The following is a 27,189-nucleotide window of genomic DNA, read 5'->3' on the forward strand; positions in this document are numbered from 1 at the left end:
GGAGTGGAAGGGGTAGTTGATTCCATCAATGGCTGCGGGGTCTGGGCATGTTCCCTTATTGCAGCAGCTAACTCCGACATTCCCTCCCTAATGTTCACCGACAGTGTATCAGATACCTGCGACATTCCATCCCTGCGCAGACAGTGTTCCCATTTCTGGCGAGAGTGTTGTTACTTCTTCCGACAGTCCCGATACCTCATCACACACCCCACTGATTGGGATTGGAAGATGTTCTCCTCTTCAGGCTCGTCTGCGTCTGAATCTTCTGCAACAGCTTCAGCCTTGTCAGGGTTGGCCTCAAGTTCTACAAAATACAACAGAACAGACAAATGTTTAGCAGCAGAGGAGGTGACAGCATAGGCAGCAGGCTGATTTGAAGGACCACGATGAATGATAGCACATTGCATCAACTTCATCCCCATGACCCGAAGCATGACTAGCCCGCGCAGTACTTAACATTTAGCAAAGTCAGACTGTGGAATTTGCAGGACTTACCCTCTCCCTCGAGTGTGGGCCCAGTTTGTGCAGTACTGATTGTTTTTTTCCAGGCAGGACCCATCAAAGCAGCGGTGTCAGTGGGTGCAGATTTGTCGGGCCTCCTCCTGTTCGAGTCCTTTTGTTGTGTGCCACCTTCCTCTGCAAGGATGAAAATATAATTTTTTAGAGAGGGTGTCTTTCTGCTGGGTGGAACATACAGATGGTCACATTTACAATTGCAATTTCATTGAATAAATGAAAATATTACTTACACTAACTGCTTGACCAAGGTCCTGCCACTTCTTTTTGCACTGGCCTCCAGACCTTGGGGTGGTCACCTTTGCACAGTAATCTTCTTCAAGTTGGTTCCAGCGTTACTTCATTTCTTTTGGTGAAACTTTTATGTGACCTCTGCTGGTGTCCAGCTTCTGCCATCTGGCCTCAATTACAGTAACTAGTGTCTCCACTTCATCCTGTGAGAAATTCTTGGTCCTTGAGCCACGTTGCATATTGCAGCTCTGATTTTAATTTCTCACACACCACTCAGAATTAAAGTTCTCACACACAACTGGCTCTTTAAAAATGGCTGAATGCAGACTGGGAGGTGTACTGGGCATGCGCGCCCATAGCAGTCACAGAACAATCGTCATTTTTTTTTTTCTGCACATGCGTAGGGACATCGTTTTTCTCTCTCTCTGCAACGCCCCCCCACCCCACCCCACCACAGCCTCTCTCTCTCCGCCCAGCCTCTCTCTCCCCCCAGCCTCTCTCTCCCCCTGCAACTTCTCTCTCTCCCCCCCAGCCTCTTTCCCCCCCACCACCAGCCTCTCTCTCCCCCCCCAGCCTCTCTCTCCCCCCCAGCCTCTCTCTCCCCGCCAGCCTCTCTCTCCTTTCCCTCCCCCCCCAGCCTCTCTCTCCCCCCCCAGCCTCTCTCTCCCCCCACCCCCAGCCTCTCTCTGCCCCCCAGCCTCTCTCTCTCCCCCCCCCAGCCTCTCTCCCTCCGCCCCCCCCAGCCTCTCTCTCCCCCCGCAACTTCTCTCTCTCCCCCCCAGCCTCTTTCCCTCCCCCACCAGCCTCTCTCTCCCCCCCCAGCCTCTCTCTCCCCCCACCCCCAGCCTCTCTCTGCCCCCCAGCCTCTCTCTCTGCCCCCCCGCCTCTCTCTCCTCCCAGCCTCTGTCTTGCTATTGGCCTCACCCCCGCCCCCGCTGACTGCTCTCGGCCACCCACGCTGGCCGCTCTCAGGCCCAGGCCAGCCAGGGAAGGCGGGGAGAAGAGTCGGAACCTCAGCTCCTGCTTCTTGGTACCACACGCATGGAATGATTCGGGCCGGGAGGGGGCGGAGCTTGACAGGGGGTGTGGCTTGTCACTTGTCCGGCAAAAAAAGTGCAGTACAAATAGTTACATCGTTATAAAAAGGCATTTGAAGGAGACAGGCTGGAGCCCATAACCCACTGCTAAAATAAACTAAGCCCAATTTAGGAACAAAGAACTAAAAAATTCCTCTGCGACCCCCTTATGCAATCAGAAATTAGTCCCGGAGATCAAATTGACCATGATTTATATTATTTATTATCTCGTCCATCATTTATGTGACATGATCTCTGCCCCAGGCAGAAACTGGCCCAGTTCTCACATTGCTGGTATGATTGGTATAGCTAAGATTCTGGTCAATGTTGATGCCCCGCATGTTGATTGTGGGAGTCTCGGTAATGCTGTAGCCTTTGAAGGTAGAGAGGTAGTTGGGAAAATTTTGGGTAGTTGGGGACCACTGGAGGCTGCTCATAAACTTTCAATTTTCAAACTCTGGCCCACTGCCGGCCTGTTCGTGCCTCCCAATTTTCGCCAGGTGGGCAGAGTTAATATGGTTGTTTGTGTCATTGGCTGAATACATCAGCCCAGAAATTCCTCTGGGGGTCTTCCCGCGGGCAATTGCCTCCTCGCTGGTTATTTTTTATGAATTTATCTGGTGGTCTAGGAGGGGCCCTGATTTCCGATGGGGAGGCCTTCTCCTCCCGCGCTGCGAAGCGCGCTCCCACCCAGAGGGTCCCGACGCAAAAGCTGCAGTCATGTGTGAATGCTCAGCCAATCAGGTAGGTAGTTCACAGGTTCCCATTAATAGCACTGAGACTCGCGTAACTACGAGTTCTATTAATGGGAACAAAAGCAATCACACAAAATAATAAAAAATAAAAAACAGACCACATATATTTAAAATTAATTGAAATTAAAGTTACTTTGTTAAAATATTTTCCCGATTTTTTTTTAAAGATTTTTTAAATTATGGTTAAAAATAAACTTACCGTAGTGGGGAGGGTTTTTAACAATAAACTATGTGTTTATAATTTTATTTTACAATTCTTTTTGTGTGTTTTAAAACACTTGTGCCTGTAAAAGTAGGCTATGTGCCTGCTTTTTCATGCGCAAGATTTTTGAGGACATTTGCTGGGCAAGATATGGGTAAATAGCCCAATCTTGCCCGTACAAATGTCCTCACTCCCGATCTGGCTACGATCTGTCAAGCTGGAAAAGCCGTTTTTTATCGCATGCGCATTGCGCACTGAAAACCGGCTTTTCCGATGCCTTCCCGGATCCATAGAAACTTTGTACGCGCCCAGGACGTCGAAAATTCTGTCCCAATAACTTTAGTTTGCCTATCTGGTCCCCTGAGAATCAACCACTGACACCCCAAAGCATTGATCATTGCCTGAATCTTTTGCTGGACCAGCATAAATTTGACATGAGGGTCATATTTCATAGAACCAATTGTACTCACCCAATGGAGTATATTACTGTGTAGTTATTCAACATTAATTTCTCATCACTCTTCGGTAACCACCAGCAGGTAAAGGTTTCCTCATTGGGTGATCTACAACTTTCAATCTGTGGCTTGCCTGGTGGAGGACCTGCAATAAGCAAAATTTGATTAAATTGTACCCTGCTTTACCCTTCTTTCTACTTGGATGCTTTTTGGTAGTAAAATTATCCACAATCCACATCAACTGTGAGTGTCCTCAGCGAGGTGAGCGAGTCTGAGTCCCTCTTTTCTACGGCAGTTGATGGTGATGCGACACCAGACATTGCTACTGAGAGTTGTAACAGGAGACCCGAAGAATCCCAAGGAATTTTGGTCCCAGCTCTAATTCTCCATCTTCATCCTCAATTTCACGAACACCTCTCTCTGTGCTGTCAGTCATGGAGAGTCGGATCCTTCTCCAATTGAAAACTGGGAAAAGTCAAGCCCCTTTCAATGCAATCTCTCCTGCTTAGAGGCTGAGGCAGGAGCTGTACAACCTCACTATCCTGTTGTACCCTACACTCAGCTTCAAACCCATATTGTATCTAAACTATGACCTCAGCAACATTGCCCAACTCCACCTTAATTCACCCTCCTGCAACCAAAACCCCAATCAATGTGCTTGTTACTCGAAGACTCAACTTGTACACCCAGTCCTCGCTGATCTTAGCTCATCTGCACAAACCTAACTCATTGAAAACTCTGCTGCCTGCATCCTGACCTACGTGGCGAACTGCTCACCCATCACCCCTGTCTTGCTGGTCCCTCAAGGCACTGAATTCTAAATCAATTTCTTGTTTATAAATCCCTCCATAGCCTCACTTCCACCTGCTTCTGCTGTAAAGTCCTAACTTTACAGCATGAAACCACACGAGGTACATTCTGGGAACAAGGTCACTCTGTGACCTTAACTCTTTATTCACAGGACTCCAAGTGATGACCCTGCGTGGGACCTCCCTTTCTATACCTGTGAGATCAGGTAAGGAATGTCTCCCACAAGTTCACCCCTTGTGGTCAAGTTGTGCGTCGAGGTTGAGCATATACAGTAATACAGTGGTGTTACATTATGGTTACATACATGACATCACCTTCCCCCCCCCAAAGTCTTATTGGGAATCATAGGTTTAGTCTACGCTCCCTCGTGGAGCGCCGCAGTTGGGGCTCTGGTTGTTCGACACTGACGTGAGTGTCTGTCACCTGTGGTGATTCCGGCCTGTCCGGGCTGACTGCAGGGACTGTGCATTCTTCTGATTGCTCTTGTTGCTCGTTCACTGGCGATGTTGTGAGCTCCATTTCATGGTCATCTTCAGGTACCTCCGTGTTGATGCTGAACCTTTTTTTGACTTGGTCCAGATGCTTACGGCATATCTGACCATTGTTGAGTTTTACTATGATGACCCTATTCCCCTCTTTGTCAATTACAGTACCCTCAAGCCATTTGGGCCCCATGGCGTGATTGAGGATGAATAAAGGATCATTTATTTCTATACATCTCCCCCTCGCATTACGGTCATGGTACTCGTTTTGTGACTAGCGCTTGCCCTCAACTATGTCGGTCAGGACTGGGTGAATGAGGGGCAACCGAGTTTTGATTGTCCGTTTCATTAGTAGCTCTGCGGGCGGGACCCCCATGAGCGAGTGCGGTCGGGATCTATAGGCCAGCAGGAGGCGCGATAGGCATTGTAGGGAGGGTCCTTGAATCCTGAGCATAGCTTGCTTAATGATTTGGACCGCATGTTCCGCCTGGCCATTGGAGGCCGGCTTGAACGGTGCAGTCCTGACGTGGTTGATGCCATTACCTGACATAAACTCTCGAAATTCGTGGCTTGTGAAACATGGGCCATTATCACTAACCAGGATGTCCGGCAAGCCATGGATTGCAAATATCACACGTAGGTTTTCCACGATGGTGGATGACGTGCATGAATTCAGAATGATGCACTCGATCCATTTCGAGTACGCATTTACCACAATAAGGAACATCTTTCCCATGAACGGGCCCGCTTAGTCAATGTGAATGCATGACCATGGCCTGGTGGGCCAGGGCCACGGGCTGAGCGGAGCCTCCCTGGGGGCATTACCCAGCTGGGCACATGTCGTGCACCTGCGAGCACAGTGTTCCAGGTCTGAGTCAATTCCCGGCCACCAAGCGTGTGACCGGGCAATGGCCTTCATCAGCACAATGCCTGGGTGCTTGCTGTGGAGTTCCCTGATGAATGCCTCCCTACCCTTCTGGGGCATAACTACTCGGCTGCCTCATAGTAGGCAGTCGGCTTGGATGGAGAGCTCATCTATCCGTCTGTGGAACAGTCTGACCTCCTCAGGGCATGATCCGTGTGCGGGCGCCCAATCCCCAGTCAGGACACATTTCTTAATCAGGGATAGGAGGGGATCTCTGTTTGTCCAGATTTTGATCTGGCGGGCTGTGATGGGGGAGCCTGCACTGTCAAAGGCATCGACAGCCATGACCATCTCGGCGCTTTGCTCCGCTGCCCCCTCAGTGGTGGCCAGTGGAAGCCTGCTGAGCGCGTCAGCGCAATTTTCAGTGCCGGTCCGGTGCCGGATGGAGTAGTCATAAGCAGCCAGCGTGAGAGCCCATCGCTGTATGCGAGCTGATGAGTTAGCATTGACAGCCTTGCTGTCAGATTAGGGATGTAAATGGCTTGTGGTCCGTCTCTAACTCAAACTTCCTACCAAAGAGGTACTGATGCATTTTTTTTACACCATAGACACATGCAAGCGCTTCCTTCTCGACCATGCCATATCCCCGTTCTGCTTGAGAGAGCGACCTGGAGGCATAAGCCACAGGTTGTAGTTGACCCTCAGCATTGCCCTGCTGCAACACGCAACCAACCCCATAGGACGATGCATCACATGTAAGAACCAATTTTTTACAAGGGTCGTACAGGGTCAACAACTTGCTTGAACAAAGTAGGTTTCGCACCCGATCAAAAGCCCGTTCCTGACAGTCCCCCCAAAACCAATCGCAACCCTTATGCAGGAGCACGTGTAGCAGCTCCAACAACTTGCTCAAGTTCGGCAGAGAGTTCGCGAAATAGTTCAACAGGCCCAGGAGTGAGCGCACTCCGATGTGTTGCAGGGCCTGGGTGCTCGTCGAATCGCCTCTGTTTTGGATTCGGTGGGCCGAATCCCATCTGCAGCAACCCTCCTGCCCAGAAACTCAACCTCAGAGACTAAAAACACACATTTAGACTTCTTGAGTCGCAGGCCTACCCGGTCCAGTCGGTGCAGCACCTCCTCCAGATTGTGGAGGTGTTCCTCAGTGTCTCTGATGAGGATGTCGTCCTGGAATATGATCGTTCCAGGAATGGATTTAAGCAGGCTTTCCATGTTTCGTTGAAAAATCGCGGCCACTGATCGAATGCCAATCGGGCACCTGTTATAAACGAACAGTCCCTTGTGTGTGGTAATGGTGGTCAGTAGTTTAGATTCGTCGGCCAGTTCCTGGGTCATATAGGCTGAAGTGAGGTCCAACTTTGTGAACAGCTTGCCGCCTGCCAGCGTGGCGAAGAGGTCCTCTGCTCTCTGGAGCGGGTATTGATCTTGTAGGGACATCCAATTGATGGTGGCCTTGTAGTCACCACAGATCCTGACAGAGCCATCCGCTTTTAGTACGGGAACGATGGTGCTCGCCCAGTCGCTGAATTCAACAGGCGAGATGATGCCCTCTCTCAACAGCCGGTCCAATTCGCTCTCGATCTTTTCCCGCATTACATATGGCACCGCTCTGGCTTTGTGGTGCACTGGCCTGGCGTCTGGGGTGATGTGTATCACTACTTCAGTGCCTTTGAAAGTCCCGACGCCAGGTTGGAATAGTGAATCGAATTGTTGCAGAACTTGTGAGCACGAACTTCACTCCACAGATGACATTGCGTGAACATCCCCCCATTTCCAGTTCATCTCGGCCAACCAGTTCCTCCCCAACAGTGCGGGACCATTGCCCGGGACAATCCAGAGCGGCAGCCGATTCACTAACCCATTGTGTGTGACAGCCAACATTGCACTGCCTAGCACCGGAATGATTTCTTTAGTATAATTCCGTAATAGTGTCTCAATACGTGCTAATTTTGGTCTACTGGCTTTAAATGGCCATAGCTTCTCAAATTGCTGAATGCCCATGAGTAACTGGCTGGCCCCAGTGTCCAGCTCCATGCCTACAGGGATACCATTTAACAAAACCTTCATCATCATGGGTGGCGTTTTGGTGTATGAACTGTGAATATTCACCACATGGACCCGCTGAACCTCGGCGTCCATCGATTTGCCCCAAAAGTCATCCTGCCTCAGAGGACCCTCTTCTGGTCCATCTGCCTCATATATTAGTCTGGTTGCAGGCTTCCTGCACGTTCGAGCTAGATGGCCACTGAGATTGCAGTTCCTGCAGACAAACTGTTGAAATCTACAAGATCTAGCTGGGTGTTTTCTCCCACACCTCCAGCATGAGTTAAAGCTTCCATTGTTGGGAACAAAGGGACTATGGCCAGGCATTCTGCGCTGACTGTCCCTTGGACTGCTCTTAAGTACCCTATTAGTGGGTGTCAATGGCCCCATCCCGGGCCGCATTGTCCGCTGTGATGGCTTGAATGTCCGTTCAGCCTGCCATTGTCTCTGTTGAAGTCCTACTTTGGAGTCTATTGCTGCCTGGGGGGTGTCGAACTGCCCCTGCCTGCCTGCGGGGCTCTGAGTCGCATTGATGACGTTGACTCCCTGATCCATCGCCGCGTTAGAGGCAGATTGCGCGCGTATATTATTTTCGTCTCTTCCTCCCCCGCCATGAAAGTTTGAGCTAGCAACGCCGCCGCTTCCAAGGTCAAATCCTTGGTCTCAATTAACTTGCGGAAAATCCCCGCATGACCGATGCCCTCGATAAAGAAGTCACTTAGCATCTCCCCCCTGCAGGCGTCTGTGAACTTACAGAGGCTGGCCAAATGCTGGAGGTCCGCTACGAAGTCCGGTACGCTATGTCCTTCCTGACGTCGGTGGGTGTAGAATCTGTGTCGGGTCATATGTATGCTACTCGCCGGTTTGAGGTGCTCCCCGATCAATTTTCTAAGTTCTTCAAAGGTTTTGTCCGCCGGCTTTTCGGGTGCTAGTAAGTCCTTTGTGAGCGCTTAAGTCTTTGGTCCGCAGCTGGTCAAAAGATGAGCCCTTCGCTTGTCGGCCGCTGCATCCCCCAGCCATTCTTTCGTAACGAAGCTTTGCTGAAGTCTCTCGACAAAATCGTCCCAGTCTTCCGCAACACAGTACCGTTCCTCTGTGCTACCGGTGGCCATTCTCATGGGTCGTGAATTCCCGTTTCTCGTCGCCAATGTAAAGTCCTTACTCTATAGCATGAAACCACACGAGGCACATTCTGGGAACAAGGTCACTCTGTGACCTTAACTCTTTATTCACAGGACTCCAAGTGATGACCCTGAGTGGGACCTCCCTTTTTATACCTGTGAGATCAGGTAAGGAGTGTCTCCCACAAGTTCACCCCTTGTGGTCAAGGTGTGCATCTAGGTTGAGCATATACAGTAATACAGTGGTGTTACATTGTGGTTACATACATGACATCTGCCATCTCCTCCATCCCTTATATCTTGGCTGGATACAGTCACACAATAAGGGGTTGGCCATTTAGGACTGAGTTGAGGAGAAATTTCTTCAGTCAGAGGGTGCTGAATCTGTGGAACTCTTCACCCCAGAGGGCTGTGGATACTCAGTCATTGAGTATATTCAAGACAGAGATTGATAGATTTTTTAATATTAAGGGATTCAAGGGATGTGGGGATAGTGCAGGAAAGTGGAGTTGAGGTAGAAGATCAGCCATGATTTTATTGAATGGCTAAGCAGGCTCAAGGGGCCAAATGGCCTACTCCTGCTCCTAATTCATATGTTCTTATGTTCTTATCTCAGCCCATACTCCAAAGGCTTCTCAACCTGGTCTCCTGTGCAACCGCTCACCCCGCACCTCCCCCACCTTGGGAGCAGAATCTTCAACTGTCTCAGTGTTACTATCTGGAACGCTCACCCTAAATCTCTTTGCCTTGCTGATACTCTCCCTGCTTCTTCAAAACCCATCTGTTTAGTCAGTCATGTCTCCTAACTCTTCTATTCCTGCTTGGTGTCCATGCCTTCCTGTGCCTTAGGGTATTTATTATAATAAAGGTACTATTCAAATGCAAGTTGTTGAAGTTTACTGGTTATAGTAATATTTTTGAAATCTGCAGATTTCCATTTACTTTCATTTTCAATCCCAGATCATAAATTAAGGGAATATTTGATCCAGTACAGCTCCATCTGTGCGCTCAAAGTAATTATTGTTCGGTCAGGTAGCTTCAGCAAAACAAAAAATCATCTTGACCAACCCACTTACTAAATTGGAAACTAGACAGAATTTGTGGCCTAATTTCTCAGTACAAGTATAAATCAAACACTCGCTAAAATCCCCAGGGATCTTCCATCACTTTCCTTGTGCTCCTTTGAGATCAACCTGCTCCTTCATTCTTTTTATTTTCAAAAAAAGATACAGAATAATCAGGTAATGAACAGGCTCTGTCAATGATGATTTATGCTCTGTGGTCAGAAACAACCTGTTGTCAAAAATTCTGACTAAATTGAGTCAGAGTCATATTAGCTTCCTATACAATGAGGTCCAAGGTTGTCAGATAGTATTAAAATATCAGAAAGATTAAGTCAAATGGATTTTTCGCCATACTGATGTGCATATACTTTTAGATGCTTTTTTTTCTTGGAATTAGATGCAATACAACCCCCATGATGGGCCAAAATTATCACCTTCTTGATTTACCAGCTATTTCCCAGGACAAAGCATTGCGTGGCATGTTAAAACTATGTAACATTTATTTAGGTTTAGCTAAAAATTCGGTTGCATAGCGCCCGTTGTTTGGGTGCTACGTTTTGTGTCGAAAATGGCATCCAAGCAGCACGAGCTCACTTATGGTGCGGACCGCACCGGATCCCATTTTGGTGAGGGCATTAGTGTCAGCGCTGGGAACATGCGGCGGAAGTATGTAAAGTACGCAATTTATGACGTCAATCAGCGTGTAATGCAGATTTGATGCCAGCGCTGCCATTTTCAACCTCAATGCTGGAGATAAAGCCCTCTCTTAACCTCGCACAGCTGAACTTGCGTTCAACACGCGCAGCCTCCACTGCGCACAGGCACAGCTGCCGGCACTGTTTTTGGCGTAGGGCTGTAGCTCCGTCCCCAGCAGCTCCTGCTGCGCCGCGCCGAGCTGGAATTGGGCCTACAGATATCAGAGAATCGCGAGGTAAGTATTCGGCGCAATTTTTGTTCTACAAAGTAGGCGGGCCTCTCCGATGTGCGCCGTTCTAGCGGGGGTTCGAAACTTGAGCCCATAGAAAATAGGTGCATTCGGTCCTTCAAGCCTGCACCACCATTCAATAAGATCATGGCTGATCATTCAGCTCAGTACCCCTTTCCTGCTTTCCTTTCATACCCATTGATCCCTTTAGCCATAAGGGCCATATCTAACTCCCTCTTGAATATATCCAATGAACTGGTATCAACAACTCTCTGCGGTAGGGAATTCCACAGGTTAACAACTCTCTGAGTGAAGACGTTTCTCCTCATCTCAGTCCTAAATGGCTTACCCCTTATCCTTAGACTATGTCCCCTGGCTCTGGACTTCCTCAACATCAGGAACATTCTTCCTGCATCTAACCTGTCCAGTCCCATCAGAATTTTATATGTTTCTATGGGATCCCCTCTCATCCTTCTAAACTCCAGTGAATACAGGCCCAGTCAATCCAGTCTCTCCTCATATGTCAGTCCTGCCATCCGGGAATCAGTCTGGTGAACCTTCGCTGCACTCCTTCAATAGTAAGAATGCCCTTCCTCAGATTAGGAGACCAAAACTGAACACAATATTTCAGGTGAGGCCTCACTAAGGCCCTGTACAACTGCAGCAAGACCTCCCTGCTCCTATACTCAAATCCTCTTGCTATGAAGGCCAACATACCATTTGCATTCTTCACTGCCTGCTGTACCTGCATGCAAACTTTCATGACAACCAGGTCTTGTTGCACCTCCCCTTTTCCTAATCTGCCGCCATTCAGATAATATTCTGCCTTTGTGTTTTTGCCACCAAAGTGGATAACCTCATATTATCCACATTATACTGCATCTGCCATGCGTTTGCCCACTCACCTAACCTGTCCAAGTCACACTGGAGCCTGTTAGCATCCTCCTCACAGCTCACACCGCTGCTCAGCTTAGTGTCATCTGCAAATTTGGACATATTACACTCAATTCCTTCATCTAAATCATTAATGTATATTGTAATAGCTGGGGTCCCAGCACTGAGTCCTGCGGCACCCCACTAGTTACTGCCTGCCATTCTGAAAAGGACCCATTTATCCCGACTCTCTGCTTCCTGTCTGCCAACCAGTTCTCTATCCACATCAATACATTACCCCCAATACCAGGTGCTTTAATTTTGCACACTAATCTCTTGTGTGGGATCTTGTCAAAAGCCTTTTGAAAGTCCAAATACACCACATCCACTGGTTCTCTCGTCCACTCTACTAGTTGCATCATCATCAACTTACACGTTAGTTGCTGAATGATTTCTATTGGCCGTTGCTGAATTTGTGGAAGTGTTTGGTGCTTTCTACGTTTCTTTAAAGTTGCCTAAAGTGTACAAGGAGTGGTGTGGCACATGCTTAAGAATTTGGTACTGACTTGCAAGGGTCCTGCACAGACCAATTGCTCCCAGACATGGGTGCAGTAGTCTGTATCCCCTTGGTCTGCACCATGACAGGAAGTATGAGCAGAAGTGATACAGAGTAGGACAAGCTTTAGAAGAGGCAGGAGGAGGAAGGGGAGCAGGGCTCTGAGCGGCAGGTCATATCCACCAAGGGTCTTTAGGGAGCAATTCTCCTACCTCATCCTCAGCGAGAAACAGTGCATGTGACACCTCTGCTTCACTAAGGATGTGCTCACTGAACTCTGCCACTTGTTGCAGGCAGAACTGCAGCCTCAGAGCAGGGCAAGGATGGCATTGCCAGTGGCTGTAAAGGTGACCATGCCTTGAACTTTGTCGCATCGGGCACCTTCCAGGCTGGAGCAGGCAACATCTCTAACATCTCCCAGTTTTCCATCCACTCCTGGATAAGAAGGTGAGTGAGGTTCTATATGCAAAGAAAGCTGAATACATTTCATTCTGTCTTGCCAGAGAGAAGCAGGCAGCTCAAGCATGCGGCTTTGCCAGGATAGCAGGCTTCCACATGGTGCAGGGTGCCCCACATGTCAATTCAGATATGTACTGCAACCGGAAGGGATTCCACTCCCTCAATGTCCCGCTGGTGTGCAATTATACGCAGTGCATCATGCAGATCAGTGCTCAGTAGCCTGGTAGCAGTCATGATGCCTCTGCCTCCATTCTGCGGCAGTCTGCTGTATCATCAGCATTTGAGCCACCATGACAAACCAGAGAGTGATTACAGGGCAACAAGGACTATCAGCTGATCACCTGGCTCATGACTCTGCTGCACAACCCACGCACACATGGGCAGCATGCATACAATGAAAGTATTGCTTGTGGTATATTCTTTACCACATCACAACACACAGACTTTACAAGATGGCTCTTAACACAGGAACTTGTCAGGTGACCTGTCACCTGATGCCTTTATTATTGTAAACAGCAATGGCTGTATTACCACAGTAGTCCACAAGATGGAGCAGTAGTCCACTAGATGGAGCTATATATTACAATGCTGCCACATGTAATCTGATAGACCAGACCATTGGCGTTCTTAAACAATTCTTACGGTGCCTGGACTGCGGTGGAGGACCTCTGCAGTATTCACCAGAGCGCGTTTCAAGATTCATCATGGTTTTCTGCATGCTCCACAACCTCGCCATCATGAGGGCACAACCCTTGCTACCAGGTATACAGTGACCAGCTGAGGAGGAGGAGGACGAGGAGGAGGCAGAGGGAGAGGAAGGGATGAGGCAACCCAGACAGACCCTTTCTACCTGGGCTGTCCGCGATTGACTCATTTAACTGTGGTACCAGTAAACGCAATTCCAATAGTCCCACACCTTACCTTCCCTCTGTTACTGACCATCACAGTGTCCTCTTGACCACAGTGCTACTATAAAACCCACCACAAAACAAACATTCCAAACCAATTTTATCAATCAAACCATTTCATCCAAAATTCAACTAATCACCTTTTTGCATTCCCGGACAGCCCAAGTAGAAAGGGTCTGTCTGGGTTGCCTCATCCCTTCCTCTGCCTCCTCCTCCTCCTCCTCCTCAGCCTATCTTCCGTGTGCCTTTGCCTGTCCTGATGCTCCAATGCAGTGCTACCCAATGGCTGCAGCATGATTGGTGGAAGACTGCTGATTTTCAGTGGGAAAGACTGTAGGTGGCATTACAGGACAACCTCGAACAGCTCTGGGCATAATGGATCTGCCCACCCCTTCCACACGGAAAGAATGGGCTCCAAGCTCTGCGCAAAACCCTGTGTAATATTGGAGCTGGACCCTTTCCCCCTGTCCTGGCTGCAGCCCCTCATGCCCATTGACTCAGCACATGCAGATCCTGTTGTGTATCTGTAAAGCATGCACTACCTTGTTCCGCCATCAGGGAGCTCATCCCCTGAAGTCCCAAGGGATCCCAGCATCCCTTGGGAGCACTGAATATAAGCCGGCCCCTAAGGCCTGTTCCTCACTCTGGAGTGCCTTATTAAAGACTGAGGTCACTGTTACTTTAACCTCCCTGTGTGCAGCCTCATCTGTGTTAGGAACACAATAACTGGCGACGAGAATACGAATCCAACGCAAAGATGCAGCAAACTGTGGGCATCCTGGAGAAGTTCTTGGAGGGTGAGGACTGGGAATGGACTGGGAATGGCTAGACCAGAATTTTGTAGCCAACAAGCTGGACGGAGAAGTAAGCGCTGCAAAAAGGAGAGTGGTCCTCCTCACAGTCTGCGGGGCACCTGCCTATAGCCTCAAAAAGAATCTTCTGGCTCCAGTGAAACCCACAGATAAATCATATGAGGAGCTGTGTACACTGATTCGGGAGCATCTTAACCCGAGGGAGAGCATGCTGATGGCAAGGTATCGGTTCTACACGTGCCAGCAATCTGAAGGTCAGGAAGTGGCGAGCTAAGGCGACTTGCAGGACAACGTGAGTTTCATGGCTACCTGGAGCAAATGCTCAGAGACTTTTTATACTGGGCATTGGCCACGAGACCATCCTACGAAAACTTTTGACTGTAGAGACACCGACCCTCAGTAAGACCATTGCGATAGCACAGGCGTTTATGTCCACCAGTGATAACACCAAACAAATCTCTCAGCACACAAGTGCTAGCAATGTTCATAAATTAACTGGAACTGTGTTTGCGAGCAGAAATGTACAGGGCAGAACCCACGAGTCTGCAACTGCCACCAGGCCTCAGGTGCCCCAGATGACTCAGAGTGCCCAACAAAGGATGAAGGCAAGGCAATTCACACCTTGTTGGCATTGTGGAGGCTTCCATTCAGCCTATTCATGCCGCTTCAAAGGGTATGTTTGCAAGAGCTGTGGAACAATGGGACACCTCCAACGAGCTTGCAAACGAGCTGCAAGCTCTGCAAAACCTGCTAACCACCACGTGGCAGAGGAAGATCGGTCCATGGTGCATCAAAGCAATTTTGAGCCTCAGAGAGAGGAGGCAGATGCTGAAGTACACGGGGTGCACACATTTTCGATGAAATGTCCACCTATAATGCTAAACATAAAATTGAATGGCTTACCCGTAGCCATGGAACTGGACACTGGCGCTAGCCAATCCATCATGAGTAAAAAGATGTTTGAGAGACTGTGGTGCAACAAGGCATTCAGACCAGCCCTGAGCCCCATCCACACGAAACTGAGAACGTATACCAAAGAACTTATCACTGTCCTGGGCAGCGCCATGGTCAAGGTCACCTACGAGGGCACGGTGCATGAACTGCCACTCTGGATTGTCCCGGGCGATGGCCACACACTGCTTGGAAGGAGCTGGCTGGGCAAAATCCGCTGGAACTGGGATGACATCTGAGCGCTATCACATGTCGATGAGGCCTCATGTATCCAGGTTCTTAACAAATTTCCTTCCCTTTTTGAGCCAGGCATTGGAAACTTTTCCGGGGCGAAGGTGCGGATCCACTTGGTCCCAGAGGCACGACCCATTCACCACAAGGCACGAGCGGTACCTCACATGATGAGGGAGAGAGTGGAAATCGAGCTGGACAGGCTGCAACACGAGGGCATCATCTCCCCAGTGAAATTCAGCGAGTAGGCCAGCCCGATTGTTCCAAGTCTCAAAAGTGATGGCACGGTCAGGATTTGCAGCGATTATAAAGTAACTATTAATCGTTTCTCGCTACAGAACCAATACCCACTACCTAAGGCAGACGACCTATTTGCGACACTGGCAGGAGGCAAGATGTTCACCAAGCTCGACCTGACTTCAGCCTACATGACGCAGGAGCTGGAGGAGTTTTCGAAGGGCCTCACCTGCATCAACACGCACAAGGGACTGTTCATCTACAACAGATGTCCGTTTGGAATTCGGTCGGCTGCAGCGATCTTCCAGAAAAACATGGAGAGCCTACTCAAGTCGGTACCACACACGGTGGTCTTTCAGGACGACATATTGGTCACAGGTCGGGACACCGCCGAGCACCTACAAAACCTGGAGGAGGTCCTCCAGCGACTGGGTCGCGTAGGGCTGCGGCTGAACAGGTCGAAATGCGTCGTCATGGCAACAGAAGTGGAGTTTTTGGGGAGAAAGATTGTGGCTGACGGCATTCGGCCTACAGAGGCGAAGACAGAGGCTATCAGGAACATGTCCAGGCCACAGAATGTCACGGAGCTGCGGTCGTTCCTGGGACTCCTCAACTATTTTGGTAACTTCCTACCAGTGTTAAGCACCCTTTTAGAGCCCCTACATATGCTATTGCGCAAAAGTGAGAACTGGGTATGGGAAAAGGACCAAGTATTAGCTTTTGAGAAAGCCAGAAACATTTTATGCTCCAACAAGTTGCTTGTATTGTATAACCCGTGTAAAAGACTTGTGCTAGCATGTGACGCGTCGTTGTACGGAGTCAGGTGTGTATTACAACAAGCTAACATTGCGAGGATGTTGGAACCTGTCGCCTATGCTTCCAGGAGCTTGTCTAAGGCCGAGAGGGCCTACAGCATGATTGAGAAAGAGGCATTAGCGTGTGTGTTCGGGGTAAATAAAGTGCATCAGTACCTGTTTGGCCTCAAATTTGTGCTGGAAACCGATCACAAGCCCCTCACATCCCTGTTCGCTGTAAACAAGGGGATAATGCCTCAGCCCGCATACAAAGGAAATGGCGCAGCCTGCAAACTTGTTGATGGTGGCGCAACCCGCAGACTTGTTGATGGTCATGGAAGCGTTTGACAATGATAAATCACCTGTCACGGCCCGCCAGATTAGAACTTGGACCAGCCAAGATCCTCTGCTGTCCCTAGTAAAAAAACTGTGTACTGCATGGGAGCTGGGCCAGCATACCTGTTGAAATGCAAGAGCCAATCAAGCCATTCCAGCGGCGAAAGAACGAGCTGCCCATTCAGGCAGACTGCCTGTTGTGGGGTAACCGCGTAGTGCTACCAAAAAAGGGCAGCGAAAAGTTCATCTCGGATCTCCACAGCACAAACTCGGGTATAGTAATGATGAAAGCGATAGCCATATCCCACGTGTGGTGGCCCGGTATCGACTCTGACTTTCTGAGTCCTGTGTACGGCAATGCAGCGTATGTGCTCAGTTGAGCATCGCGCCCAGAGAGGCACCATTAAGGTTGTGGTCCTGGCCCTCCAGACCATGGGCGAGGATCCATGTCGACTATGCGGGCCCGTTTCTCGGTAAAATGTTCCTGGTGGTGGTGGATGCCTTTGCAAAATGCATTGAATGTGAAATAATGTTGGGAAGCACCACCGCTGCCACCATTGAAAGCCTGAGGGCCATGTTTGCCACCCACAGCCTGCCTGACATACTGGTCAGTAACAACAGGCCATGTTTCACCAGTGTCGAATTTAAAGAATTCATGACCCGCAATGGGATCAAACATGTCACCTCGGCCCTGTTTAAACCAGCCTCCAATGGGCAGGCAGAACGGGCAGTACAAATCATCAAACAGAGCCTTAAACGAGTCATAGAAGGCTCACTCGAAACCCGCCTGTCCAGAGTACTGCTCAGCTACCGCACGAGACCCCACTCGCTCACAGGGGTGCCCCCGGTTGAGCTACTGAAGAAAATGACACTTAAAACCAGACTCTCGCTGGTTCACCCGTACCTGCATGATCAGGTAGAGAGCAGGTGGCAGCAACAAAATGTAAACGATGGTCGCGCCACTGTGTCACGGGAAATTGATCTGAATGACCCTATGTATGTGCTAAACTATGGACATGGTCCCAAGTGGATCATGGGCACGGTGATAGCTAAAGAAGGGAATAGGGTGTTTGTAGTCAAACTAGACAATGGACAAATTTGCAGAAAGCACCTGGACCAAACGAGGCTGTGGTTCACAGACTGCCCTGAACAACCCACTGCAGACACCACCTTTTTCGAGCCCACAACACACATCCGAAGGATCAACAACACCACGCCGGACCAGGAAATTGAACCCATTACACCCAACAGCCCAGCAAGGCCAGGCTCTCCTAGCAGCCCTGCAGGGCCAACAACACACCAGCCCAGCGAGGGCACAGCCAACACACCAGAACAGATATTTGTACCGAGGCGGTCCATCAGGGAAAGAAAGGCTCCCAACCGCCTCACCTTGTAAATAGTTTTCACTTTGACTTTGTGGGGGGGGGGGGGGGGGGGGAGGAGTGATGTTGTGTATCTGTAAAGCATGCACTCCCATGTTCCAACACCAGGGAGCTCATCCCCTGAAGTCCCAAGGGATCCCAGCATCCCTTGAGAGCACTGTATATAAGCCGGCCCCTAAGGCCTGTTCCTCACTCTGGAGTGTCTTAATAAAGACTGAGATCATTGTTACTTTAACCTCCCTGTGTGCAGTCTTATCTGTGTTAGGAACACAATAGATCCCACCTCTAAGCTACCCTCTAAAGTCTGCCCAGTGCCGGTATCTGAGCTGGTGGCTGCGAGTGTCAGATGGAGTGACTGTGTTTCTGTGTTTCTTCTTCATCATAACTCTCCTCTTCCACCACTGCCTGCCCAGGGGGGATTTCTTGGGTCTCTGAAATGAGAAAGACACAAGGGTAGGGTTGTGGTGGGCAGGGGGAGGGGGGGGGGAGCAGAGGATGAGGTGCATGCTTACACCATGTGCAGCTTGTAAATTACAAGTGATTGTGGGATAAGGGGGAAGTGGGGATGGCAAGAAGAAGGATTTTGTATGAGCATACTGTCATGTTCAGTGGTTTCAGCGCTGCTGCTGGCCACAGCTTCAGTCACAGCCACTCCAATTATGCCGAGCACCAACTCCTCGAGCGGGGTCAGGATTTGGACCTGTCCCCTTCTGGCTAGCTGCTGCTCCCTATAGTTGTGTGTCTGGAAGAGAGAATGAAGTATGTCAGTGAGTGTGGTTCAATGTGTTTGGGTGATGTGGCAGTCATAGTTGAATAGTTGCCGGTGTGTGCAAACTGTGAGATGTGGGTGTAAGGCTTGCAGCAGTGCTAAGTGTGCGTGGTTCAGGTGGAGCATATGAATGTGAGGTACAAGTCGTGATTGATAGAGATTGTTTGTTGCTCAGTAGTGGGGGTCTGGTGAATTGAGCAGTGTGTGAGGCTAGTGGTGCACTTTGTGGGATATGGCATTTGAAGATGAATTCACTGACCTTGACCACTCATATGAGGTCGTTGAACGTTTTTCAGCACAACATCCAGGTTCTTGGGGCAACACTATTGGCATTGAGCTCTGTGGCTATTTGCTCTCACTGCCTTTGCAATGTCTGTCTGGAGAGCCTCCTGGTCCCCTGTGGAAACAGGACCTCTCTCCTCCTCTCCACCTCCTATACTAAGGCCTCCAATGCTGCGTCGGAGAACCTTGGAGTCCTCTCTCTGGCCTGGTGTACCATTGCTAAATGTTTCCCAGTTGAAACTGCCTTCTGGAATGACTTCCAGCACCTGGCCTCGCCAAACTGTACTTCCCCTTTAAAAAGTGCAGGCTGGCTTTAAGAAGTGCAGGCTAGCTTTAATTGGTGCTAGCCTCGCATAAACTTGGAGCCCCTGTTGAGCATGTAGCCACTCAGCAGTGCCTTTTGTGCTGGGCTGCATGCCACTATCATTTAAATTAGCAGGCAGCACCAAGTTTGCATGCTGCCTGCATTACTTTGAACAGGTGCCAGTTAATCGCGCATTGTGATCCCCATGCCCGTTTTTGGGAGCTATTGAATATTTAGTCCTTTGTATTTTATCTCACTTTCTTGGTCTTTTATTATTTGTATTGCATTTGCATTTGTCTTCCTATTTTGCCTGAAATATTCCCATACCAAATATGTAAGATCAAAATTTGGGGGCTCTCAGCTATCTGCCAACTTCCATTATTCAGCTCGGGTGGGGGAAACACCCTAATTATAGCAAATATTGGAGGTGCCACTTTAGTTCCATAAGTTTCTTTATAATATTGAAGTAGCTACATTCCCACATTCTTCACTGTGATAAGGTGCCTATTTACCTCATTAGTGTGCGCTGGTGTCATCTTCAAATACACAACTCACCTTATTGTGATTATACTACGATTGTTGCTTATGAATATTGCACACAAGAGCACGAATATATTACTCCTCTTTTTGAAAATGTGTATGTTTCTTACAGACAACGGGCAAGACAATGGTTATCCCATGTGTTGTGTTCATTCAGCTGCCACTGCGAGAAACTCATGACTTACAGGAGCTTTAAAACAACTACTTCTCTATATACTACTTGCTGAATTTATGCTCCTTGGACACTAGATGTTATTCCCAGTTATTACTCTGCTTTTCATTCTTCTTCAGGAAAAATGCTAGTATCATCTTCAGATGAATCAGTCTTGATTTGGGATACCTAAACTATTTGTGATGATACAAAAATATGATTTATGAACATATCATTTTGAGCTCTGAATCATATAAAGAGGTTTTATTAAAGACAATTAGATTACTTACAACATTTTAAGAAATTGAGATAAAAGTGGGTAACAAATATTATTTAATATGAATGTATTATATTATCAGAATATAATTATACTTATTAAATGACACTTGCCATTTAACCAAAATTAATGTGTTTCATATGTTACTGAGTAAAATAATTCTAATATACAATGATTTAAAAGCTTGCCAGTGCCGTTATATCCAATTTCAGAAACCATCAATTCCCTACAGAGAATGTGGGAAAAAAGTCTGTCACTCCATCCTCTGAAAATGTCAGCAGTGACCTCCTCCCCGAGTGCCTTACAGTTCAATACGGTCTTCTCCTTTACAATTTTCCTGACATAATTGAATCTTTATCTGACATCTTGCCAGGTTCTGTTACTGTGAGAGATTGCATTCAGCCTCTCATTGGCTACTTCGATGCGCAGGCTCCGGATTTGGGAATTGAGAAGGTTCCTGAAGATGGAGACCAATCTCTTTAGGGATCAATTTGATCTCCTGCTCTGTAAATCTTGGCTTTTTGAATCTTTCATTTAAAGGTACAATTTTCCACAATAGCAAGCTGCCAATATTACAGTAGGGGAGTTTATAACAGTCAAGGACCTAGTTTCCAGCTAATTAAGATGGTTAAATCAATTGCCGAAAGCATGTTTTGTTCTGATGGCTTAACATGCTGCTGATGTCAAATTATCATATCAGATTGAAGCAAATGACAGCTTGACAGTAACTATGGAAAAGTACCCCTTACACCTGCAGACAGAATGTTTCTAGCACAAATCTTTAAAACCATGATTAAAAAATGAAACAAAGCTTCCAATGATGTCTTGGCCCAGTTAGTAGCATGAATAAGTCACTCCAGGATCAGACATGAATTCTTAAAAATACATCTGACCACAGAAGTCAGAGGACATCCAAGAATTAATCAGATCTAGAGGCTCACCTCCTGACTCCACAAAGCCTTTCCACCAGCTACAAGGCACAAGTCAGGAGTGTGATGCAATACTCTTCACTTGCCTGGTTGAGTGCAGCTCCAACAATACTCAAGAAGCTCAACACCGTCCAGAACAAAGCAGCTCGCTTGATCGCCACAGCGTGAACATCCACTCCCCACAGACCTTCCTTGATATAATGGGTGTCCACCTCTTTTTCCTCTGCCCTGCACCTACAGAATGGCCATGCTCAGCACTTTGTTGGGTGCCAATCAAATCCTCACAGTAATCAAAGACCCAGCAGTGGCAGCAAAAAACTCCAAGATCAAAAATGGCTGTGTTCCAAGCAAAAACAAGCAATGCATGGGGAGAAATGCAGTAAAATTGTGCCAAAACTGCAAAACAAGACTCTTTTCCTATCATGAGAATATTCATCTACCATAAAGAGACCAGCTAGAGTTTGTGGCCATGTAAAATGGTCTGCAGCAAATTAGGGGTTGTCCCTTGTCTGCAGTCAGGAATTTCAACAGGGGACTACATTTACATAAATATGCCAGAACACAAAATGGCGGAAGGGTCGAGAGCCAGAGGGCACAGATTTAAAATGATTGCCAAAAGAACCAAAGGCGACGTGTGGAATATCTTTTTAATGCTGCGAGTGGTTAGGTTCTGTAATGCACTGCCTGAAAGGATGGTGGAGGCAGACTCAATAGTGGCTTTCAACAGGGAGTTGGATAAGTACCTGAAGGAAAAATATTTGCAAGTCTACGGGGAAAGGGCGGGGAAGCAGTACTCGCTGAAGTGCTCTTGCAAAGAGCCGGCACGGGCTCGACGGGCCGAATGGCCTCCTTCTGTGCTGTGACCATTCTATGATTCTATGCCATTTAAATGGGGACCCACACATGCCTCAAGTGTGTCCTCAGTTTTGCTGCTGAAATTGTTAGTCGGCAACAAATTGCCGGTGTGACTGTGGTATGGCTTGATTATTTGACTCGGGCCTAATTCCTGCAAGGCTTCACATCGTTGGTAAAGAATCAGAATGCCGGGGCTATAGAGAGAACAATATTTTATTAGCATAAACAATGCAGCTATAGAAAATCATTCAGAATGGTATGTAATTGTCTGTTACATAGTATTATGTCTCTACATACCAGTTTGAGTGGGAATACCAGAGTGCGCACAATACACATAAGGCAAAGACAGTCAGCTGGACCATGCCAGTAAAAAGCACAAAGAAAAATGATGGATAATTTCACTGTATACCAGATCGATATTTCACACACTGAAGGAGCTGTGAGTTATGGATTGTAAATGGAGTGTCATAACTCACTGTCACCACTGCAATATCTTTTATGCATTTTACAGAAATGAAAAACTTGTTCAGTCCTCAAAGGATCGGAGTTATTTAATGAATTACAATTCCAGTTCACTGCTGATTCCTGTGTTTCAATGTTTTTAATACTAGGAATAATGGGATAGAGAATTTTCCACAGTTGCAATGGATGCGATGGCCTATCCGGCGAAATTCAGCTCTTCATCGTTTTTTTCCAGTGGGGCAGAAGTGGATCATCATGGGGGCAGAAGTGGGGGCAGGACGGAGTGTCTGCTGCTGTCAGTCATCAGCGCCGCGCGGATGACGTCATCGCGTTGACACGTCACAGCGTCTCTCCCCTTCAGTTAAAGGGGAGGGCCACTGCGAACTCTGCAGAGTTTTCAGTTAGGTCCACTGGGCCACCAGGAAGGGTTTCGGCGGGGCCTGTTGGTGGCCCGACCGAAACCGGGGGCGTAATTGCCGGCCTGACATGGCAGTCAGCCAACAAAAAAAATAACATGGTGGCCGCGGCAGTGCACCCTCCCCTTTAAGGGCGGCCGCGCCGCCATTTCACACACAGTGCGCCAACAGAAAAAGCTGTCGGGATAACCGGCCGGCGGCGGCTCTGCTGCAGCGGGGAAATTTCGGAAAAGGGGGCCCCGCCAGATGGCAAGCAGTCATCGCGTGCACACGGCGGTGGGAAAACCGGTGGAGCGGCCCCTCCACGGAGAATCGGCGGCCATTCCACGCGGCCCTGTGGCCGCTGCTTTCAGGCGGTTAGAGGCCTTATCGGAAGGGGCAATTTTGGCCCACGTGTTTTAGATTAGTCAGATAAATACATAAAATTAACACATGTATGTAGGAATGTATTTATCTGACAATAACCAGTTTTCTGTTTTACAATTTCTGCTTTCTTTATCCCCTATTTTCTTTTGCTCTAGCAAATTTAGAAAGTGTTGACTTTTCTAACAGTAATCATCCATGCCTTTCTTCTGCCCTCTGTTGCACACATTTCTGTTTTTACTTCAATGAAAATTTTGATGCACCGACACAACAAAACAAAACCATTTCCTCTGCCTGGTGTGATCCCACCAGTCCCGCCTCTTCTGATTTCTGAATGGTCACACCCCAAATTCTGCCCTCCCTACTCGGTTTTCACTTCAGAAATGCTCTCTGAAGCCGAGGAATTTTGGGCCCTGTACATTTTGCACTCAAATTTTCACTGTTTGATAGCATTCATGTTCTATTCAGCTGGAGGCTAATTAACAGGCGACACTGGGCTCATTTCACTGTAAATGAAATTGCATATTTATATCCAATTTCTATGAAATGGCTCCTTCTGTACTGTAAATATAAAGACTGGATTTTTGATCTTTTGCCGTCCCTCTTAGCGCCCCGGATGGGTGGCACTGGTGGCGGTAAGCACGTCCGGGTTGGTGGTCAGTTTCCAGCACCTCGCTGGGACATTCGGTGCCGGTTTCGAGGGGGCACGGAGCATTACCGCCCAGAAGTGGTGAACACCGCGGTGTGCAATGCCCCTGGTTGCGACAACTGCTCGATTTTTGGCTACTGCCCAATCCATCGTGCTCCGTAGCGCCCTGGTGGGAATGCCTGCGAAAGCTGGCATTCCAAGCTGTCGCGGCCACAGTAAGGTAAGTAATGCCGCCCTCAGGTAAGTGTGATTGTTTTTTTGGCAATTTATGTTGTGGTGGCATGAGTTATATATTGAGAATGTATTTAATAGTTTTTTTTCAGGTTTCTCCCCCCACCGCCCCAGGCCTCTGTTATGGCGTTCCGAGGCCGGCTGTTTAGCTCAGGATTTTCACTTGCTCAGCCGGCCTAGCGCCCTAAGGGAGGTGTGCAATGAATGACTTAGCGCTCCACTCCAAACTCCGGGCCCAGCTGATGTATTTTGTGGCGGCAGACGCAATCCATTTGTCGACGGAAAATTTACTGCCCCACCTGGATTAACAGAGGCGCGACTGAATTTCCACTCCTAAATGCTTTTCCAAATGTGGAATATTTTGTGGGCACTTTCCAAGTGTACATCTCCAAATAATTTTACAACAGTTACATATCGTACTGTCATTCCATTTTCCTAGTGAGTTTACAAATTCTTCGCAATGAAAGCAAGCATACATGCAATCATAACCGTGGGCACGGAACCAAAGCTGTTACCTTTGTGTGTTAATTTGATCTTTAGTAGCATAAATAACCCAGGGACTGAGTCCTCAATGCAGATACCCTATCAAGTACTGCAACGGATGCTGATATTTGTTCCATCACCTGCATGTTGCTTGCTAATTGTGATGCCATTTTGCTGAGCCAAATGCAGTTGCTTTTTGAATTGACCTTAACGGTGATATTTTTACACCGAGGGAAATGGAAACAGTTTGTAATTGGATCTTTTTAAAACCTTAAGCGTAAGTTGATCTTATAGTTGATTTGAAGTAGGCGCTACACTTTTATATGCAAACAAAAAAAATAATTGTATTATAAATATTCCTGCCTGTTCTCATACCCCAGCCATGTGTCTCAAAGAACATTTTTTTTTACTCATACTAAACTGATTTGTAAGTTCAATTAAATAGAACCTGTACCAGGACGTGACTGTGATCTCCTAGCGACTCCTAATTGAAGGAGCAGTGAATAGAATCTGCACCTAGGAGGCCAACATTATTGTTCAAGATTATCATTGCAACTGGTTTAGCCATGATTCAGTTCTTGTTTACCATTGGGATTTACCTGCTGCCTGCTTTTAAAAAAGCATTGCTTTCTCATGGGGATTAAGCAGTGTTAATGGAGAATGGAATATCAATGACTACCACAACAGCGGTGCCCTCAGATGCTGAGACATGCATCACAGAATACCAAGTACACATTTCATCGCTGTTCCGATGAGACCAATTGCATCTCTTGCCCTCTAATTGGACTGAGGTTTTATAATGCTAAGAATTCTCAACTTAGTAACAGCAAAGGTTATTATGGTTTAATCAGTATGGCATTTAAAAAATGTTGATATCTGCAATTTTTCAAAACCCAATCGGTTCTCATGCTGCAAGTTAACCGAACTGCTCATGTAATTAGAACCGAAGAGACTCGCAGCTCTTAGCTTTAGTAAGCAACAATTTTAATCCAGCTGAGAGATTGGGGTTTTAATGTACGGCACAAAATGTCAGTTATTAATAACAAATACCTTAACAGTGAAGGTCCATAGTATTCATCAAATGGAGTTTTGCTAAAATCTGTACAATCGATTTTCAAAACGGTCAGAAACCGGGCAGAATAGAATGTAAAATTGAATGGCTCCTTTTCCCGTTCATATATTACCTTGCGGTGATTTTAACAGCATGCGCCTGAGTTGGTCAGGTGCCTCATTAATATATGCTAATTGAAGTCCTATCATTCAGATTCTACTCTGAGGTCATTTTAATGGTCTACTGGCTGTTGCTCCAACCACTGAAATCTACAGTGCAGTCTCCAAAAGGTAAGTAAAAGACTTTTATTTGTAGGGCTTGGGGAAGCAGGCACGCTCCTCCAGACCTAACAAGGGAAGTCCGAGCCTCTACTGCCCAGGATCACCCCTGCCCCAGCCCACCCCACTCCTCTCGTTTCACCTGCCTCACCCGCAGACCCTGCCAAATCTCCCCCTGTGTATTACTCAAACACAGTGCTGCGGGGGGGCTTCTCGGCTGCCCGATCTTCATCTGCCTGCAACCAGCCATCCGCCTCATTACACCCATTTCAGACAAAATGTTACTGAGGCCCGGACTTATAGGGCTCAATTTTGGCCGAGCCCGCTTTTCGGCGCACTTACCGGAGTTGCGCTGCTTATGTACATTCCCAGATGCGCCAAAAAAAATGTTGGAACTTTGGCCATGTCTGGCCTCTTCACTGCAGTCACGCAGCGTGGCCTGTCGTTCTGCGCTGGAAAATGTGCCGGGACGTCTGCATGTGCGAAGTGGTGATTCGTGATGTCCGCGCATGTGCAGTAGCGCTGCAAGTCTGCAACAACAGTCCCAATTGATGTAGGTCTCTCTGTCAGTTTGAGAGCGTGGCGATGTTCTTCATCCCTCTCGTCAGCCTTGTGCTGTTTCTCCTCACACTGCCGCTATTTTACCACTTCATTGGTGCTGAATTTACATAATTCCCTCTCTTCGAATCTATGTTGCTCTTGTTACCTCTCTCTCGCTGAAACTGGGGCTCCTTTAGGTAAAATTCTCTCGTTCATAAATTCTGACTCCTTTGTTGGACTAGGGCGGGTAGAAGAATTGATAGTGCTCCTGCCTGCCAGTGATTTCTATCAGTTCTCCTGCCCGCCCCTAGCCCAGGCCGAGTGGCCTCCCGGTGCATTGTACCGCCCCTAGCCCAGGCCGAGTGGCCTCCCGGTGCATTGTACCGCCCCTAGCCCAGGCCGAGTGGCCTCCCGGTGCATTGTCCCGCCCCAGCCCAGGCCGAGTGGCCTCCCGGTGCATTGTCCCGCCCCTAGCCCTGGCCGAGTGGCCTCCCGGTGCGTTGTCCC

At 48.1% G+C, this 27,189-nt stretch overlaps 1 protein-coding gene across 1 annotated transcript in view; it reads right to left on the reverse strand.

Annotated features, from left to right (window-relative positions):
* LOC139276102 (prolactin receptor-like) overlaps window positions 1-26,805 on the reverse strand; it is a 92,081-nt gene extending 65,276 nt beyond the window's left edge. Inside the window, exons 1-2 of the mRNA XM_070893588.1 lie at window positions 26,485-26,805; window positions 3,251-3,380 (exon numbers count right to left, since the gene is read on the reverse strand). Of these exons, the coding sequence (XP_070749689.1) occupies window positions 3,251-3,380; window positions 26,485-26,653 (299 nt within the window). The 5' untranslated portion in view covers window positions 26,654-26,805. The remainder of the gene's footprint in view (window positions 1-3,250; window positions 3,381-26,484) is intronic.
* Window positions 26,806-27,189: the final 384 nt, after the last annotated feature.

This window comes from Pristiophorus japonicus, chromosome 11, assembly GCF_044704955.1.
Source record: "Pristiophorus japonicus isolate sPriJap1 chromosome 11, sPriJap1.hap1, whole genome shotgun sequence".
Lineage (NCBI taxonomy): Eukaryota > Metazoa > Chordata > Chondrichthyes > Pristiophoridae > Pristiophorus > Pristiophorus japonicus.